The sequence below is a fragment of the Monodelphis domestica genome, chromosome 4 (assembly GCF_027887165.1).
Source record: "Monodelphis domestica isolate mMonDom1 chromosome 4, mMonDom1.pri, whole genome shotgun sequence".
Classification (NCBI taxonomy): Eukaryota; Metazoa; Chordata; class Mammalia; order Didelphimorphia; family Didelphidae; genus Monodelphis; species Monodelphis domestica.
In genome coordinates, this window is record NC_077230.1 from 233490378 (window position 1) to 233509896 (window position 19519).

Consider the following 19519-nt stretch of genomic DNA (forward strand, 5'->3'; position numbering starts at 1 on the left):
CAGAAAAAGCAGTTATCCGTTAAATCTGATAGTGTATGCTGTTTCCCACACCCATAGGCCTCCATCTCTGCAAAGAAGAGACGAAGATGCATTTTCATATATGTTATGTCTCTTCAGTCCTGGACTTTCAATTGCTCTCTCTTCTGGGATCATCTTGCCTATTGGCTCTAGATCTAGCCTGGGTCAGGGGAGAGGGCCATGCCAGAGCGGGCGCTGACATAGTGGAAATAACACAGGTACTTTCCAAAGTGTTTTCCCAAGGGTTCCCTAGGTGTGACAAGGCATAAAATCAAGTTATTAGTATTGCTTGTTTTGAATCTTTCCGTCAGCACTATATGGCCTGAGTCTAAACCCCAGGGCCTTCTCCGCTCCCTTGTCTCCTAGCTAGTGTTATCGATCCTCTTTTGCCTTACAGACCCAGCTGAGTCAACTCCCACCATCCTCGACAGCTTCCACTCCAGGGAAGTGAGAGCAGGCCAGACAGTGGAGTTGCCCTGTACTGCCTCAGGCTACCCTGCCCCAGCAATCAGGTGGCTCAAGGATGGGCGGCCCCTCCCCACGGACAGCCGCTGGACCAAGCGCATCACAGGACTGACCATTAGTGACCTGCGGGCCGAAGACAGCGGCACCTACATCTGCGAGGTCACCAATACCTTTGGCTCAGCTGAGGCCACAGGTACCCTCACAGTCATTGGTGAGTGCACATGGGTTCCCAGCACCTGAGCAATATAGGCTCCCAGGTTCAGGATTCCAGCCTGGACCTCTCCCCAAAACATTGAGAGTGATGACGCCCCCCACGGCACTAGTAGGGCATTTGTCTAGTGGCCTTTAAAATAATCAGTGCTTTTCTAGCCAAGGAAAGAGAACCAAAATGTACTGAGTTCTTTTCATTTTTGTCCCAGAAGCTCTAGCACCTAGTATGGTGTCTGATTCCTTGTAGCACCATTTGAGAAACATTAAATGGACCAAATGACCACTAAGGTCACAGCCAACTCTTTGTGATCCTGTAATACAAAGGAAAGTAGGATAGTAGGTGCTCAAAAATTGATTGATTGATATGTTTTTTCTAATGCCCAGCAGCCCAGCCTCCTCCAAATGGGTCTTCTTAGTTGAGGAAAATTGTTCCATGCTTTTGAGAGTAGATAGAGTTTACATTAGGGGAAATAATATTAATGCTCATTCGGGGCCCTTGGATGTGAGATAATGTCTCTCTCCTTCTTCTCTCCTCCATCTTATCCGCTCCTCTATGCCAAATAATGGACTGTTCACATAAAAGAAAGAGGCAAGCAACCTCAGGAGCTAAGAAGGAAGGAGTTTGTGTGTAAAGTCCTAAAGGGCTAATCATGGCCCTCCTTGCCATTTCCCAGTGTGAGACAAAAAAGTACAGTGAATGATTGTACCTTATCCATTCATTCATTCATCTATCCATCCATTCATCCATTTACCCACTACTCACTCCATAAATACTTATAAAGTATGTTCTATGAGTAAGGCACCAGGCTGGGTACTGGGGAAACAAAAATAGGTCCCTCATAGGCTGAGTCCTTAAGGAGCTTATGATCCAATAGAGGAAAACACATGGAAACAAATTACAATGTCATCTGGTAGTAAAAATATATTTGGAATTAAAGGTTATTAGTATTAGAGGGAATTAGAATTATTTTGGATGGGGGCAACTGGGTAACAGGCCAGATTGAGAGCCAGGCCTAGGGAAGGGAGGTCCTAGGTTCAAATCTGACCTCAGACACTTCCCGGCTGTGTGACCCTGGGCAAGTCACTTAACCCCTATTGACTAGCCCTTACCACTCTTCTGCTTTGGAACCAATACACAATATTGATTCCAAGATGGAAGGTAAGGGTTTCAAAAATTATTTTGGAATCATACCCTGGACCATCTACTTATTATGTATATGACCTGAGACAAGTTATTTAATCTTTCTAGCTCTTCATTTCCTCATCTGTAAAATTAGGATATTAGACTAGATTAGTGGATCTCAAACATTCCCCAGTTAGTCCAAAAACATTTATTAAAGCACCTACTACATGCCATACACTGTGCTAAGAGCTGGAGATATGAAGAATGGGAAACAATAGTAGTGGGTCTCCAGGAGCTCAGAGTCTAATGAAGAAAATGAATGAAAACAACCATTGACAAAAAAAGCTGTGGGTAGTTGAAACTAAAGATAATCAATAAAGGGAAGATATTAGTGTTAAGGAAAATCAGGAAAGACTTCCTCTAGATAGTGGGATTTTAGGTGGGACTCGAAGGAAGTCAGGGAAGCCAGGACAAGGATATGAGGAAGAAAAATGGAGGACGGCCAGTGAAAATGTCCAAAGTCATTGTCCAAGGGATATCAAGAAGACCAAAGGCACTGGATCACAGAGTACATTAGTGGATGGGGGTATAAGGTGTGTGAAGACTGGAAAGGTGGAAGGGAAGCCAATTATTAAGGGATATAAAATCCCCCTCACAGGGGGTTTTTTATTTTTTTTTTTTTATATTTCATCCTCAGGTAATATGGAGCCTCTGGAGTTTATTGGGTAGAAGAGTAATGTGGTCAGACCTGAACTTTAGGAAGATTACATTGACCGCTGAATGGAAAGGATGGATTAGAGTTAGGGACTTAGAACCCTGCAACTGAAACAAAACTTTGGGAAAAACCTGGTAGTAAAACCTATAAAATTATTATTGTCAATGCCTATTAATAAATAACATAAGGTTCATTTGAAAAATCAACTTGCAGTATTTCAGGGTTCCTTATAAGGAACTGTGCTCTAGCACAGTTTGAAAAGCATTAAATGGACCAAATGACCACTAAGATCACTTCCAACTCTGTGATCCTATAATACAAAGAAAGGTAGGATATATGTCAAAAGAAGTGGTCCAGACCAACTACTATGAAAATTTTGAGGAGAAAGAGATCATTTGGGAGCAGCTAGATGGCATAGTAGATAGAACACCAGAACTAGAGTCAAGAGGACCTGGATGCAAATATGGCCCCATCCTAGCTATATAACCCTGGGCAAGTCACTTACCCCAATTGGGGTTCAGGAAGAAAGAAAGGGAAGGAGGGGGGAGGGAAGAAGGAGGGAAGGAAGGATGGGAGGAAGAAGAGATGAAATAAAGGAAGGAAGGAGGAAAAGTGGAAGGAGGAAGGAAGGAAGGAAGGAAGGAAGGAAGGAAGGAAGGAAGGAAGGAAGGAAGGAAGGAAGGAAGGAAGGAAGGAAGGAAGGAAGGAAGGAAGGAAGGAAGGAAGGAAGGAAGGAAGGGAGGGAGGGAGGGAGGGAGGGAGGGAGGGAGGAAGGAAGGGAGGGAGGGATGGAGGAAGGAAGGGAGGAAGGGAGGGAGGGAGGGAGGGAGGGAGGGAGGGAGGGAGGGAGGGAGGGAGGGAGGAAGGAAGGAAGGAAGGAAGGAAGGAAGGAAGGAAGGAAGGAAGGAAGGAAGGAAGGAAGGAAGGAAGGAAGGAAGGAAGGAAGGAAGGAAGGAAGGAAGGAAGGAAGGAAGGAAGAGAGGGAGGGGGACTGTTATAGAGGCAAGGAGGTAACTTCTAAGTTGGAACTTGAAAGAGAAGGGCTCCCAACAAAGATGCACATCCATCTCACACATAGGAGTGGAGGGATATCAGAATAAACAAAAAGGTGTGCTGAAAGTATGCACATTGGTGTCAGTTTCCTAAATCAAAAAGGAAATTGACCAGGTGGGGTGGTATATACCTGTAATCCCAGCTTCTAGGGAGGCTGAGGCTGGTAGATTCTTTAGTTCAAGTTGCTTTGCAGAATGGATGTCCACAGTGAGCTCAACCAGTATGATGAGACTCCTAGAAAGGGTGTGACCCTAAGTTTGCCTAAAGAGTGGAGAACTAGCCAACATCAGAAATACAGCAGGTCAAAGTTTTCATGTCAGTCAATAGTGGGATAGGACCTGTGAATACCTTCTATACTTCTAGACTCCTTTATTGGTATTGGGAGGCTCAATTTTTTAAAAAATTAAAATTAAAGGAAAGGAAACTGATGGGCCACTTCATGTTTGTGCACATGCATGAAACCATGATCAAGGAGAAAGATGGGCAGTTGGGGCATAAATGAAGCTGCTCATTGCTATCTAGGCTACCAGGCTAACCCGGGATCTGACTCAGTTTCTTTTATATTGAATGACAGGCAGCTTGGTAGAGTGAGAAAAGTACTAGACTGTCAGAAATGTGTCATTAATTAACTATGTAACCTTGAAAAAGTCTCCCCACTCTAGACCTCAGTTTACTCATCTGTAAAAGTAGGAGCTTGGGCTAGAGGATATCTAAGATTCTTCCTTCTGTCTAAGTCTGGAAATCTATGTATTCTTAGTTTTCCAGTATGGGGGGGGGGTGGGAATGAGGCAGGAAGGGGATGTGGGAGAATGAAACTGAAATAGGACTTGTGTCCAGGGGGCTATGTGGGAACCTACCCTCTCTGCATTTTCCCAGGATGTGACAGGTGTATTGCAGAGGAGACTAAGCCCCTCTGCCCTCATTCTTCCGAAGGGCATCAAAGGAAGTCTCACATCCAAAATTGCAGAGATGGTAGGAGGGGAACTCCTGGAAGAATTGTGCCCCATTCAAGGAAAGGGCCATTTTAGGAGGCAGAATGTCCCAGAAAACTCTTTTCTTTTCTTGCCTTGCTTTCCTCCTTCCATAAATAGTGGGCACAGAGATTCTCAAGACCCCTCCCCTTCCAAGGATGGTTCCCATTCCTTGACTTAACCTCCTGAAGTCTAGTCATCTGCCTCTCTGGGAATCAAGCTATCTGCCCAGGGTCTGTCCTCCCCTCCCCTTCCTTAGGCTGCACAGGAAGCTAGAGAATGATATTATCTATGGGACTACTGTGGCAGAGCCATCCCTGCTAAGATTTACAGCGTGGTTGGAAGAGCAGACAGCAGTCCCCAGCAAATCAACCCCACATGTTGAGAACGACAGTAAGTGATGTAAATGCTTTGGCTGAAATGCTGCAAGTTCGATATTAAGGTGCCTTGTGTTTCCTACTGGGACCTGAGCTGTATAAATAAGTCAGAGACATGCAAGGAGCAGAAAGATGGATCGGGAAATGGGGGTGAGAGTGAGGTTTAGCTTTGGTTTAATGCATTCTCCCCCAGAGCATCACTGGACACCTAATCACCAGAGACCTTCCATTCAAGTCTGGACAACCCACCTCACAATGGCTAACAAAGCTGAGAGAATTCCTCCCCTCCAGAGCTGAACACACACACACACACACACACACACACACACATATCCAAATAGAGCCATATGGTGCCACAGCACCTTCCCCAAAAGGTAGAAAGTTTGTAGGTGCATAAAAAAGTGAAGGTTCCTGGATAGGTAGCAACACAGGGCTGGAGAGAGAAGAAAAAGATAGCAAGAGGGCATCAACAAGGCATGGACATTCTTTCTTGGTTCAGACTCTTCAGATCATGTCCAGCCTTGTTGTTAGAGACAATCCCAACCCATTTAAATAGTACAAATGGTGTCAAAGCTGAAGGAATCTCCATGGACATTCAAAGCACCCCCATCTCAGCTAACTGGAAAGAATTGAGCCTCTGCTTGGAGAAATCATAGACTCACTGAACAGCAGAGCTTGAGAGGACCTTAGAGATCACATAATATAACCCCCCTCATTTTACAAAGCACAGAGAAGTTAAGTGAGCTTCCAAAATCCTATAATGTGTCAGAAAAAGAGTTTGAAGCCACATCTCTCCTGACCCAAAGTCACTCTTTTGCCTTTAAGAGACTTGTCCAAGATCACCCAGCCTGGCAGGAACTCAAACTCAAACCCAGGTGTCCTGACTCCCAAGGCCACGCTGTTTCCCCTACACCGCCAGCAGTAAGCCTTTTTCTCTTCTCTTTCTCCCTCCTCCCTCCCTCGGCCCACCCTGGCCCAGACCCCCTCCATGTGACCCTGACGCCAAAGCAGCTGAAGACAGGCATCGGCAGCACCGTCATCCTGTCCTGTGCCCTGACTGGCCCCCCGGAGCTCACCATCCGCTGGTACCGCAACACTGAGCTGGTGGTGCCAGATGAGACCATCTCTATCCGCGGGCTCAGCAACGAGACCCTCCTCATCACTTCCGCCCAGAAAAGCCACTCCGGGGCTTACCAGTGCTTCGCCACTCGAAAAGCCCAGACGGCCCAGGACTTCGCCATCATTGTTCTGGAGGGTGAGCAGGGTGGAGGGGAAGGGGCTGAGAGAGCAGTCAGGGAACCACCCCACCACACACACACCTCCCCAGCTCCCTGGGGCCAGCCCTACCTCATGATGCCCCGTGCCCATACAAAACAAAGCCCCTACCCTAAGACTTTCTCACCCACCCCCATCACAGTGCCAGAAATTCCACCATTAGTAACTCATTCCTTTGGTGTTCTGAAGGTTTTTTCTTTTCCAGAGTCCCTGTTGAAATGTATCTAGTCTCCCCTGGTCTCTTTTATCAGTTCATGCCTTAGGGAGAATGTTGACAGCTAGCTGAGAGCAAGGACACAGGATGGGGGTGAGGAGGAGCATCAGGAGGAAGGAGGGGGCTGTGGAAAGGGAAGTTGGAGGATGTCTGATGTGCCCATTTCCCAGCTTTGCAGAGAGCCAGTCCTGCACTGGGAATGCAGAAGAACTTCAGCCTCCCAATAACTCCCAGGAGCCTTAGTTCCCTCAAGGTTAGGCAGTGACCTCCCTTGAGTTTTTGTGGGATGCTAGAGACAGAGGGCATTTGTATAGCGTTTCACAAAAAGTACATTACATACATTATCTCATTTAAATAATAGGAGTAAGTAGCCTTGGGTGGATGGAGTCCACACTGGAGAGTCTGGTCCTGGCTTAGATCATCATCTGTATTTGAACCCAAAATGTGTGATATGCAAATGTGCTAAAGAATAATAATTTACTCCTAAATAACAGGGTTTTTTATTTTGCTAAGGAACAATTTCTCATCTTCCCATGTGTAGCACTTTTAAATTTTCAAAGTGCTTCTCTCATGACAATCTGTTAAGTTCAACTGTCATTCCCATTTTAGGAAAAAGTAAAGTGACTTGCCCAGGGTCATCCAGCTAGTTCATGATGGCATCTGGATTCAAGCCCAAGTTTTCTGATTCCAAGTCAAACATTCTTTTCACTACACTTCATTTTGCATCTGTTTGATCCTCACATTCACCTGGCATGGTACATAGGACAAGCATCATTATCTCTACTTTACAGATAAGGGAACTGAGGCAAAGAGGGACTAAGTGATTTGCCTAAAATCACAAACTAGTTAGTTGCAGAACTAGGATTAGAACCCAGATCTTCTGACTCTCAGGCCCAGGCTTTTTTCCATGACAAGGACCACAATAAAAATAAACTTTGATGGTCCTTTTGGTGGGTTGGTGTTGCTTCTCCAACTGGGGTTCTTTGGCCACAGAGCAGTGACAGACACCATCAGGTTTATAAGTCATTTATCCACCTGGGTCTCCAATGACCTCTTTCCTTTCTGCTGGGGTGGGGGAAAGGCCCAAGGGACCCACTCTGTATTTTGTGGTGATGCCAAGGCTGGTTTCCTCCTGCCCCTCCCCAGATGGGACACCCCGCATCATCTCCTCCTTCAGCGAGAAGGTGGTAAACCCTGGGGAGCAGTTCTCACTGATGTGTGCAGCTAAAGGCGCCCCACCTCCCACCGTCACCTGGGCCCTGGATGATGAGCCGATCCAGCGGGATGGCGGGCACCGCACCAACCAGTACACCATGTCAGACGGCACGACCATCAGCCACATGAATGTCACGGCCCCCCAGATCCGAGATGGGGGTGTCTACCGATGCGCTGCACGGAACTCAGTGGGCAGTGCTGAATACCAAGCGCGAATAAACGTAAGAGGTGCCTGTCTACATTTAAATATCAGAATAGGCTATTGATTTCCTTTGTCATCTTTGTGGTCACCATTATCATCGTGGTTATTATTGTTGGTTATTATTGTTAATTTTGCTTTCTCCTTACCTCCACTCTCCATCTCTCTCACCTTCTCCCTCCTCGCTTTGGACCACACCCCTCCCTTATTCTACCATTATTTGTGTGTGTAAGTGATGTAGTTTACTCCTCATCCTCTCCTACCTTAGTCCTCACCCCACCCCATCCCACTGCCTCCTGTTTCCTTAAACCTTCCTCTCTTCTCTTCCTCTATCCAGTCACTCTGGGGCTTGGGCAAGCCACAGATAAATGAACCATCCAGCTCCCCTTGTCCCTGCATGAAGAATCGACAAGGACTAGAAAGGCAGTTTCACTGGGGATGAAAGAGTTGAGCTGTGGGGTCAGAACCCTGATAATGTTATCTTCTACCTATACTCTTTCCTCCTCACCCACAATTTGGGAAGTGTGGAATGACCAGCACACCAGGGTTGGGAAAGAAACAAGCCCAGCTGCCAGGGCTTAGACTCTGAACTACCAATAGGAAGAGTTGAGATCAAGGTAAAAGATAAATCGTGGGACTAGGAGTTAAGATGGGATCCAAAGGGTCTCCAACTCTAGGTATAAAAAGTAGGGTCACAGACAAGGAGTGAGAACCCAGTGCAGCTCCACATGGGTTTTATTTTTCTACCATCTTCCTCATTCAGTCTTTATTAACTCCTTCAAAATATGGAGACAACAGCCCCTTTGTCATAGTGTAAGGGGGAAAGTACTGGCTCTGGAGTCAAAAGAAATGGGCTGAAATTACAACTCTGATCACTGATAGTCATATGACCTTAGATAAGTCACTTCTCCTTTCTGACCCTCGATAGTCTCCTGAGTTAAGTGAGAGGGTTGGATTCCATCCATTTCTATGATCTGTTCTTCATCATGTTGCCATCCTACCAACCCAAAGCCACACTTAGCTGGCTGTGGCCATGTGGTAATCATGTTTCTGTTTTGTTCATTGGGGAGAAGGAAAGTAGATCAGATTATAATCGCCCTCTTTCCTCTGGTAGAAATGCATCTTTCTGTAGAATACTAGGTGGCACTAATATGAGTAAAGAGGTACAGTGGTATGTGTCATCCTCAAGTCATCCTCTAGCTGACTTTTCATGGCCATCACCCAAAGAGAGAAGTTTCACAATCAAAGATGGTACCCTTGAGCCTTGGTCTCTTACTGTCTCTTCCACTCTGGTAGTATCTTCTTTCCCCAGCCAGTTCATTATAACTCCACATATACATGTCACTGTGAAAAGGAATTTATGAATCCTAAGCAAAAATTAACATTCCGTCCCCCAGGTTACTGCATACAACAGTTTTTAAGCCATAACTTGGACACATGAGATTTGACATCACATATCCATCTCTGGGGCATAATTTTCCAATATTAAAAAAATGTGTGAATCTCTCATTTGCCCCTAGGTCACTTTTGTCTTTCTTTTTTTTTTTAACCTTTACCTTCTGTCTTAGAATATTATTGGTTCCAAGACAGAAGAATGGTAAGGGCTAGGCACTGGGGTTTAAGTGATTTGCCCAGAGTCACATAGCTAGAGAGTGTCTGAGGTCATATTTGAACCCAGGACCTCCTGTATCCAGGCGAGTCACCTAGCTGCCCCTATGCATCTCTGTTTCTTGGAAGACTGTAGTGCTCTAAGATTTGCAACCATGCTATATCACAAGCAGAATGTAGGAGTTTTGTGTAAAACTGGAGTTTAAGATTATTAAAAGCCCAATAGCAATTTCCCAAATCCCATCCAGCCTTCTCTCGTCTTCAATTTTGGGTCCAATTCACTATCCAGGTGCTGTGCCTGACTTGGGCTTATGTAGTGATGGACTAACTCAAAGAAGAAGCCTTCCATCTGCATGCCATAGTTTGCATAGTAAACATTTTCCATCCATTTAGTTTCTCTCATGTGGATGGTTATGCCAACATTTTGAATCATCATGGATTATTTAAGTGAGTGATGATTATTTTTAGTAATTGTAGATCTCATTGGGGGAGGCCCTGAAGTATCTTGGGACTTAATTCAATCATTATAACATTATCTTATAAAAGAATATTTAAAGCAAAAGTGTCAAATGTATGGCCATCAGGCTACCTGCAAAACTCCTTTGTGTGGCTAGAACCATATTAAAATGTCACCAGGAAATGTTTCACAAAATAAATACAAAATTCAATACAACACAAATAATGTTAATTTGTAGTTTTCCAAGTAAATATGTAGACCCACAGGGATATATGAGTTTGATACCACTGATCTCAAGGTCCTCCCTATCTAGGAATCTCTCTTCTAATTGGACTCTTTGTAGGACATCTTCCATGACAGTATCAAGCACCTTTACTAATCATACCTATTTAATGCTTCCTTTAACATCAAAATCAATGTTGTGCAAGAGGGCCATGACATATTTCAATGATAATCAACACATAAGTTAAGGCCTATTAGGAGACAGCTTGGTACAGTGGAATAAGCATTTGCTCTGGAGTCACAGGTTGTAGGTTCAAACCTCAATCTCTGATATTTCCTTATCTATATGACCTTGGACAGCCCATTTAACTTCTTTGGGCCTCAGTTTACTCATCTTTAATATTAGAGGGCTGGATTAAATGGCTCTGAGGTCCCTTCTAGCTCTAAAATTATGACCCTACAGTCCTACAGCAAAGATGCATAACCAGAAAGGAAGTGGGCTGATCATATAGGAAAGGGAAGGATAACAGGCAGATGGCCTGCCTGAGTGCTGCCTCATGGTACCCAATGAGTGTCCAAGAGTCTCAAGCAAGGCTTTATAGCTTGTTGAGAAGAAAAGCTAAAGGAAAATACAAATAGGCATCTCATGGGATAAAAAGGCATATATGGGCCATGATCTGAACCAATGGGAAGAATGAATGTCCCAATAAGTGACATCTTTGGACCATTGAATTATTAATGTCCAAAACATGGATATTTATAAACAAGGGTATCCTTCATTTTGTCTCCCTGCACATTATGCCCTGGGCAGCTATGTGCTTTGCCTACCCCCTAGTCCCAACTTTGGCCATCAGCCCAATTATCCAACTAGCATTTCCTCTACTGTGAGACAAGTTCAGGAAGTCAACTATATATAGTTGAGATAAATCCCCCATTGAGATCCAAATATTCATTTCTCTTGGCTTAGGTTTTCAGCACAAAATAATCTCTTCCAGGTATTCCTGTCATGGCGCCCACTTACGATCATTTAACCTTATTAAGTTGTTGATTGTTAGGATTAGAGTCATACATGTTATTATGATCACAAAATTTACAATTACAAATAACAATAGTTCATCTTTATATCATGTTTAAGGTTTATTAAATGTCTTGTGACATAGTGCCATAAGTGGCATTATTCTACTTTTATAGGTGAGGAAACTGAGCCTTAGAGAGATAAAGTTTCTTTCCAGCTCTAAATCCTATTACCTTCTATTAACATATATCTCCTGGCTTTTCCTAGTTAGTCCATTCTCTTTCTGTCTTCCAATGCTGGGCTAAGCTACTACCTTTTAGCCCTCTCATTTAGTCCCTGGAGATGGCCAAAGAGCCCTATGTGGACTTCATGTCCTTTTTGTTTTTCAAAATATTTCCTTAGCTTTGACCCTAGGAACCCTTTTACCTTGGCTCTTTTGGCCCCGGTGATGGGCTCTACTATAGTCTTGAGTCCCCAAACTCTTTGATTCATATCACTAAAATCTGTATTCTTTTTCTCTCCGCATCCCTGCCTACACTTAATTTTGCAAAAACAGTTTTTAAACATGTCTTCTTCCCTTATCCCAGGCATCATCCCTCCAGAACTTACATTATAGAGTCCTAGAATCATTGAATGTTTGGGCTGGAAGAGACCTTTGAGATCATCATTATCAAAACTCTTCATTTTACAGAAAAGGAGATTGAAGCCCTGAGTGAAATGACTTATCCAAAGCCAAACAACCAGTTTTGGACAGATCTGGCATTTTAACCCAGAGTCCAGTGCTCTGCCATGCAGTTTCTCATAATGTCCTGATTCAGAGATTCACAGTTTATGTTTGTATATAAAAAGATAATCATCAATTCACCTAAGGAAGACTTCATTATAGTTCTCTCTTAAGCATCTAAAGTACTTCACATTTACATGAAAACAGAAAAACCTCAGTGTCCACATAGAGGTAAACTCATAATTAATAATCACCAAGGAGGAGGGGTGCACTTTGGGCACTTAGCACCCCTCTGTTCTCCAGACTGGCCAGTACATTCTTGTTTTATTAAAAGAGGCATGGGACCTTCTAGAGTGAGCAAAAGTAATTTCAAGGGCTTCTTGGGGAGGTTAGAGGGGTGCCCCATATCCAGCTTCTTTCAACAGCCTTAAAGACAGAGATCTTCTTATCTAACCCTCCTATCCCAGACCTAACACTCCTGTCCCCAGGTTATCCTATCTACATGCTAAGTGACCTAAGAACAGAATTCTGGGGAGATACCTAGCTCTCCATGGCTAACTTTGTCCCTTGTTTTTCCTCTCCCCACCCCTATCTAGGACCCCCAAGTATCCGAGCAATGAAGAACATCACAGCAGTGGCAGGTCGGGACACACTTATCAACTGCAGGGTCATTGGCTATCCCTACTACTCCATCAAGTGGTACAAAGACACCTTGTTGCTGCCTGACAACCACCGCCAGGTGGTTTTTGAGAATGGAACCCTCAAACTGATGGATGTCCAGAAAGGCATGGACGAAGGGGAATACCTCTGCAGCGTTCTTATCCAGCCTCAGCTCTCCATCAGCCAGAGTGTCCATGTTGCAGTGAAAGGTAGGGATAACAAGGAATGATTTCTTAAGGGGACCTATCAGATACAACTATGCCTTAGAGTTGACTTCCTATAAGCCTACTAGCGTATAAGTTCCTGAAGGACATGGACCCTGCTTTATACAAACTCTGGATCTCCCTCAGGATCTAGCATAGTATTCAATTAAGAAACCTTCAATGGCTCCTCATAGTCCCATTGGTCAGCCAATCCTGATTGGTCAATCAGTAAACATTTGTTAAGAGCAAAGCTCTGAGGATACAAAGAAAGGGATAAAATAATCTCTACCCTTAAGAAGTTCACAGTCTAATGGGGGAGACAGCATGGAAAGGACTAGATACATAAAAGTTTCTACAGAGTTGGAATCCAGAATTCTGTCCATACCTAGAAAAGGAGAGAACTCTAGTAAGTCATAGATTTAGAAGGGAAAAGTGAAGATCACTGTTTCTCCCTTCTAAAACTGAGGAGCGTGAGAGGCCAGGTCCTCCCAGGAGTTCAGAGAATGGGGAACCTCTGTGGCCTGGGAAAGTAGGAGAAAGCTTCACAGAGGAGATAGAACTTGAAGTTGGCCTTCTATAATAGATATTTGAATAAAGGAAGAGAATTCTAGGCCAGGAAGAGTCTGAGCAAAGGCACTGAAGTGGGAAAGTGAATGATATATTTGGAAGATTAATTGATTGTTGATTAATTAGAAGATGATAAATGCGTCAGCCAGTCTCCTTGGGGTAGAAGGCTTATGTTGGGGATCAGTGAGAGATGAGACTGGAAAAGTAGTTTAGGTCCAAATAAATGTCCAGCTAAGAATTTGAACAATATCATTTTAGGAAATGGGGAACCATTGTGGATTTCTGAACAGAAGAGTAAATTTATGAAAATTATCCCTTCAGGTATATTAATCTGGAAACTATGTGAAGGAAGGATTGGTATAAAAGACAGGAGGCAAAAAAACCATTTAGGACACTACTATTTAGTCTATACATTAGGTGATAAGGGCCTAGAGTAGAGTTGTAGAAATGAGAAAGGAAAGAAATGGGTGAGAGACATTTTGTGATTCAACAAGGCTTGGTGATTGGATGTGGGGAGAAGATGAGGAGGCATCATAGATGGGGCTTGAAAATGAAAAGAATCTTGATTCCATTGATGAAAACATGGAGGTCAGGAGGGATAAAATTTTGAGGGAAAGGTTTGAAGGAGAGAAAATGAATTATTGGTTTAAAATGATGAATTGAGTTTAAGGTGATGACAGGACAGGGAGATGGAGGAGATAAACCAGAGGTCCAAGAATGGATAGATAGATAGTTATGGATAGTCATCAGCAAAACAATTTCGCCACATATGGCCATCAGTGTGCAGGGCATGTCAACATTATGGAGGCCAGAAGAAATGGAAAAAAACGAGATCTGGAGAGGTTAAGTTCACACAGGTTCTATCACCATCACTGAAGATGGGCTAGGTAAAGACACAGGATTCTAAAATGTCACAGACAGAGTGAGGAGGTCACTTTGGGCCCTTCAACCAATCATTTTATCTCAGTGGACCTCAGTTTCCTTATCTGTAAAATGAGGGGGTTGGAATAGGTGACCTTTTGATCCTTCAGCTCTAAAAATGTGATTCTATAAAAGTTCTGGGGGCGCTCTTCCATTTCTGCTACTGTTACCCCCCTTCCTCCAGTCCCTGACTCTGGTCCATTCTGTACTGCCAGCTTGAGCCATGCACCCCAACCTACAATCATTGTGCACTGAGGAGATTTGCAGCAGCCATGGCAAATTAGCTCAGTTGCAGCTGAATTAGAGCGAAGCCCCATCTCTCCCTCTCGGCTGTCACAGGGCCGCCTGGATCCATTTCCCGTTACAAGCATCGGAGCAAGAGTTTACAGTGTAAACATCACATATTAAAACATCTAACCTTTGCTCGGCTTGCCCGCACCCGGCGTTTGGCCATGTTTGTTGGCTTTTTTAAAAAAAAATTACAGTGTTCAGTCTGTGGAGCACTCTGAGCATCCTGCAAGCTGCTCCTGCCCATCAATTATTCAGCCCCATTCAGGGAGCCATCGGTCCTAATGAATTGAATCTGATGCATTCCATCTCAGTGACTTGCTAAAGCTCTTTGGATTGCACTGAAAAACAGCATCTTCCCAGCCGATGTCATTTGAGTACGTGTGTGAGAGAGAGTGGGGTGTGTGTGTGTGTGTGTGTGTGTGTGTGTGTGTGTGTGTGTGTGTGTGTGTGTCCACCTCAAGGGGCTGTGAAAATTCATTAGGAGAAATGCAGCCCCAGAAGGAAGGAAGGAGTTCACCAGTTATCTTTCCAACTGACTGAGCATCCTGGCTTAGAGTGGGGGGTGGGTGGGGCGCCACAGAGGGAGACCCCTGAGAGCCCTGTGACATAGCCCTTCCTTGGTGTCCAAAGCATTTCCTCACCCAACACCACCTCCAGCCACCAACCTCTCCCTGCCCTGATTAGAATTCAGCTTTGCAGAAAAACCCATCATAGTTAATTAGGGATGGTGCAGCTTGATTAGCTGATACCCTCCTTCGGGGCTGCCCAAGGAGGTGCTGTTTGGCACAGAAAGGGGCACTAACTAGGTGTCCAAGTCCACAGGCACCCATGAGGAAGGGAAGACCAAGGGCTAGAGCTGACACCAGGACTGGTTTTCATTTTCCCCAACCTGTAACGACAGAGCCAGCCTGGCCAGGGTGGGGTGGGAATCTGACAGTTCCTCAAATACCTTTGTTTTCCTCCCTCAGAGCCCCCAACCCCCTTCATGTGCCAGCTTTCCTGGCAGCTATTAGAAATGGTTGCAGGTGGTGCTGAATCGAAAATTCCCCCAGCAAGCTGATTATGGCCCAGAGAGATGAAGGGAGGAGGGAGAGCCATGGAGGATGTTGGCACAGGGCTTCCCTAGGCCTTTGGCACAAGTGTGAACTGGCTGGCAGGAGCAATCCGGGCTTTACTGGAGGGGGAGGTGCTTATACCACTGGACATCAGGCAAGGTCCCTGGCAGGATGTTAAGATGCAAGCACATAAATTCAACATGGACAAGATGTCTTTGGGGCCCCCTTTAGCTGTAAAGTAACGTAGCATAAAAGCAGCTCTGGGCATGCATGCTAAATCTTTAATTAAATGAGAAGGTGCAGCTGACTCTCCGGGCTCCTGGGTGCTGAATGTGAGGGAACATTTCCATCATCATATTAGTAGCACTTAGGAACTCCAGAGCTGAAAACAGGGAAGCAGGGTGTCTTTCTGCTGGCTCGCACCAGGACATTTGGGCATGTGTGTTCTGTTTTTGAACAAGCAGCAAACACTCCATTTTAGAGGCACATGGGAACTGTGAGTGTGTAGAATGAACTAACACATACCCTACAGCCCTCCTTTGCCGGGTGTTCAGAACAGGTGTGACTACTGCCCAAGAAGCCCGGCGTGCTTCCTTTCCTTACCCAACACTAGCCCAGATGAAGAGCATGAGAGAAAGTCTGGGGTGGGTGCTGGATTCTTAACGACATTGATTGGGCCCAAAATTTAAATTCCTATTGCTGGAAAGGAAGTAAGGTTCTGGTAGCTACCCTATTGAAGTCTTCCCAGTGACACCTGGATTATTATGAAAAATGGCGCCATCTTCCAAGAGGATGAACCAAGCACATCTTAATTGATGGAGAAGAGAGGAATGGGCTGGGGGATTATCAGAGCTGCTAGCAGGCATTATATTTTCCCAATAGAAGGAGCCAGGAGAGGGATATAGAAATGCTCTCCTTGTTAAAGGCATAGAGCATTAAATATCAGTGACAGTCATCATAATAATGACACCTTCTTGTCACAGTTTCACAATTACTTCCTCTAAGGGTACCACAATCTCTGACCCAGGCAAATCTAAAAAGATAGAAAAAGGGGACAACTGGATAGCTCAGTGGATTGAGAACCAGACACAGAGATGGGCAATCCTGGGTTCCACTCTGGCCTCAAACACTTCCCAGATGTGTGACCCTGGGCAAGTCACTTAACCCCCATTACCTAGCCCTTACCACTCTTCTGCCTTGGAACCAATACTGAGTACTGATTCTAAGATGGAAGGTAAGGTCTGTTTGTTTGTTTGTTTGTTTGTTTTAATAAAAAATTAAAAAGTAGGGAAAGGCTCAGAGAGTATTATCAAGGTATGACTATCACTGACCATATGATAAAGAATCATCATTGCTCTATCCTTCAGTATATTCTGTGCTCAAGACCTCAGGCAACTTACAGAACAGTACAACGTACAAGACATAAGCATCAGAGGAAAAAGAAATAGATACAAAGGGAAAATCTGTAGAATTGTACTATTCTGGTACAACAAGGTATCCCTGGTTGTTTTACTTTTTCTCCTTCCAAAACCCAGCTCTCCCAACCCACTATAATAGGCCAGGTTAACACTATGCCCAGAGGACTGGTTTTTCCTGCTGTTATCTACTGCCTACAGGCATCCTCAGAAAAGCTCATGCCCTCATTAGGGCTATTGGCAATAGCTACTATCCTCCTAGGGAAGCAAGGTGGTGTAGTGGATAGAACACCTGGCCTGAAGTTAGGAAGACTCACTTTTGTGAGTTCAAATCTGGCCTTAGATTGTATGAACCCTGCGCAAATGGCTGGCCTCTGTTTGCCTCAGTTTCTTAATCTGTAAATTGAGCTAGAGAAGGAAATGGCAAATTATTCCAGTATCTTTGCCAAGAAAACCTCAAATAGAGTCACAAAGAGTTGGAGAAGACTGAAATGACTGGACAATAACACTGTCTTCCTGCCTCACTGATCAACTTTCCCACCTGATTGTAATGACGCTTCCATTTGTATAGTCCTTTATCATTTTCAAAACAATTTCAGATTCAGCAAAAGGGATGGAAAACAGCTCTTGATATTTCCATTCTACACATAAGGAAATGGAGGAACAGAGAATTCAAATGGCTTGCCCAGAGTCACACAAGGTAGTGACACAGCCAGAACTAGATCCAGGTCTCCTGATTCCTAGTCTACTACTTTATGCTGCTCCCAGTCCAGTCTCTCACACCATCCACACTTTGCTAATGATTACAATAAATAAAAAGAGCCCAGGCTAAAAGAGTGACAGTGAGAGGTGCCATAAAGTCTTTATGGGCCCAAGCCAGTGGCCAACACATCATTCACTAATGCCTTGCCCTTCCAAACAAGTGACAGTAAAGGCTTTATGGGAGACCATGATCTGGGTCACCATATCTGCTTGTCTTGTCCACCCTTATTCCCCTTTATATTCTCCTTCTCCCCTTCTGCCTTTGCCCCTTACTCTGCCACTGCCATAAAGGAATGAGTGAAGGAATGAATGGATGAAAAAGCATTTATTAAGCACTCAATACATGCAAGGCACTGTGTAAGTATACAAATTTTAACAAACAACACAGTCCCTGCCTTCAAGAAACGTATCCTCTAATAGGGAGAAGTCAAAGGGAATGATAATTAGAGTCATAATTGCTCTCTTCAAAGCCAATGGTTTGCCCTCTCAGAAAGGATGACCAGGAGTCATGGATAGAGCATCAGGCCTGGAGTTGTGAGGTCCTGGGTTCAAACGTGACCTTAGAAACTTTCTAGTTCTGTGACTCTGGGTAAGTCAAATGTCTAATCTTTACCTCTTTTCTGCCTTGGAACCAATATTTAGTATCACTTCTAGACATGGGGGGGGGGGGTAGGCAGAGAGAGAAAGAGAGAGAGGGAGAGAGGGAAGGAGTAAGGGAAGAAGCATGACCACTTTTCCTGGGTAGAGAAGGTAGAAGGTAGAAAAGTCCAATGCTGGCCACAACTTCTCAAGGCTGCCTTGCTAAGAGGAAAACTGTAACTCAGGCAATAATCAAACACTAAAACACAAAAGAAACTAATGATCTTCATTGTTAAGGGTATGAATTTATCTCTGTTGCTGAGGGATTAGTGTGACCCTGAATATAGAGTTCCACAGTTGTTGGGTTTTTTGTTTTTATTTTTGTTTTAGTCAGCCTTCCAATAATTGTCTCCTTCCCTCCCCCATGCACATCTAGAAGAGCTCCCAAGACCTGGACTAATCCCTTTTACTCTCCACCCAGGGTCAAAATCAGGTCTAAACTATCCAGGATTTGTTCTCTTCTTAAGTGACACCCAAACCATACCAGACTGGCCACTAATCCTATTCCTGATGAAAAAGCAAAGAAGAGAAAACCACAGGTTTTTCCCCAAGAGACCCAAGAGACTTGTATTTTTCCCTTCTCTATCTTTGCTCATCCCGTGCCATCTACCTATAATTATTTCCCATCTATGTCCTTCTGCCTATTGAAAACATGCCCATTCTATAAGGCCGATTAAATGCTACTTTCTCCATGAAACTGTCCCTTATCAACCCCAAACATACCTAATCTCTCTTTCTTCTCAACTTAAAACAATTATCATATTCTGACTCATATTATAATTATTTATATATAGCTTATCTCTTTAACTTGACTATAGGCTTCCTTAATACCTTCTGTCTTAGAATCAATATTGTGTATTGGTTCCAAGGCAGAAGAGCAATAAGGACTCAGCAATTGGGATTAAGTGACTTCCCCAGAGTGATACAGCTATAAATATCTAAGACCAGATTTGAACCTAGGACTTCCATTTCCAGGCTAAGAACACTCTCCAGTGATTCACTTCGCTTCCTCTCTATGCTTCACAGGATATCAAGAAGTAGTTATTAAACACCTACTATATAGTCCAAGCACTATGGTTCTAGTGACATATAGGGAAAAAAAATGAAACAGTCCTGGCCTTAAAGAGTATATATTTTATAGAGGA

The 19519-nt window shown here is 44.1% G+C and overlaps 1 protein-coding gene across 1 annotated transcript in view; it reads left to right on the top strand.

The window, feature by feature from the left end:
• DSCAML1 (DS cell adhesion molecule like 1) overlaps positions 1–19519 on the top strand; it is a 518862-nt gene that overhangs the window by 396387 nt on the left and 102956 nt on the right. The window contains 4 exon segments of the mRNA XM_056794329.1: positions 416–694; positions 5912–6187; positions 7568–7864; positions 12458–12730. Of these exon segments, the coding sequence (XP_056650307.1) occupies positions 416–694; positions 5912–6187; positions 7568–7864; positions 12458–12730 (1125 nt within the window).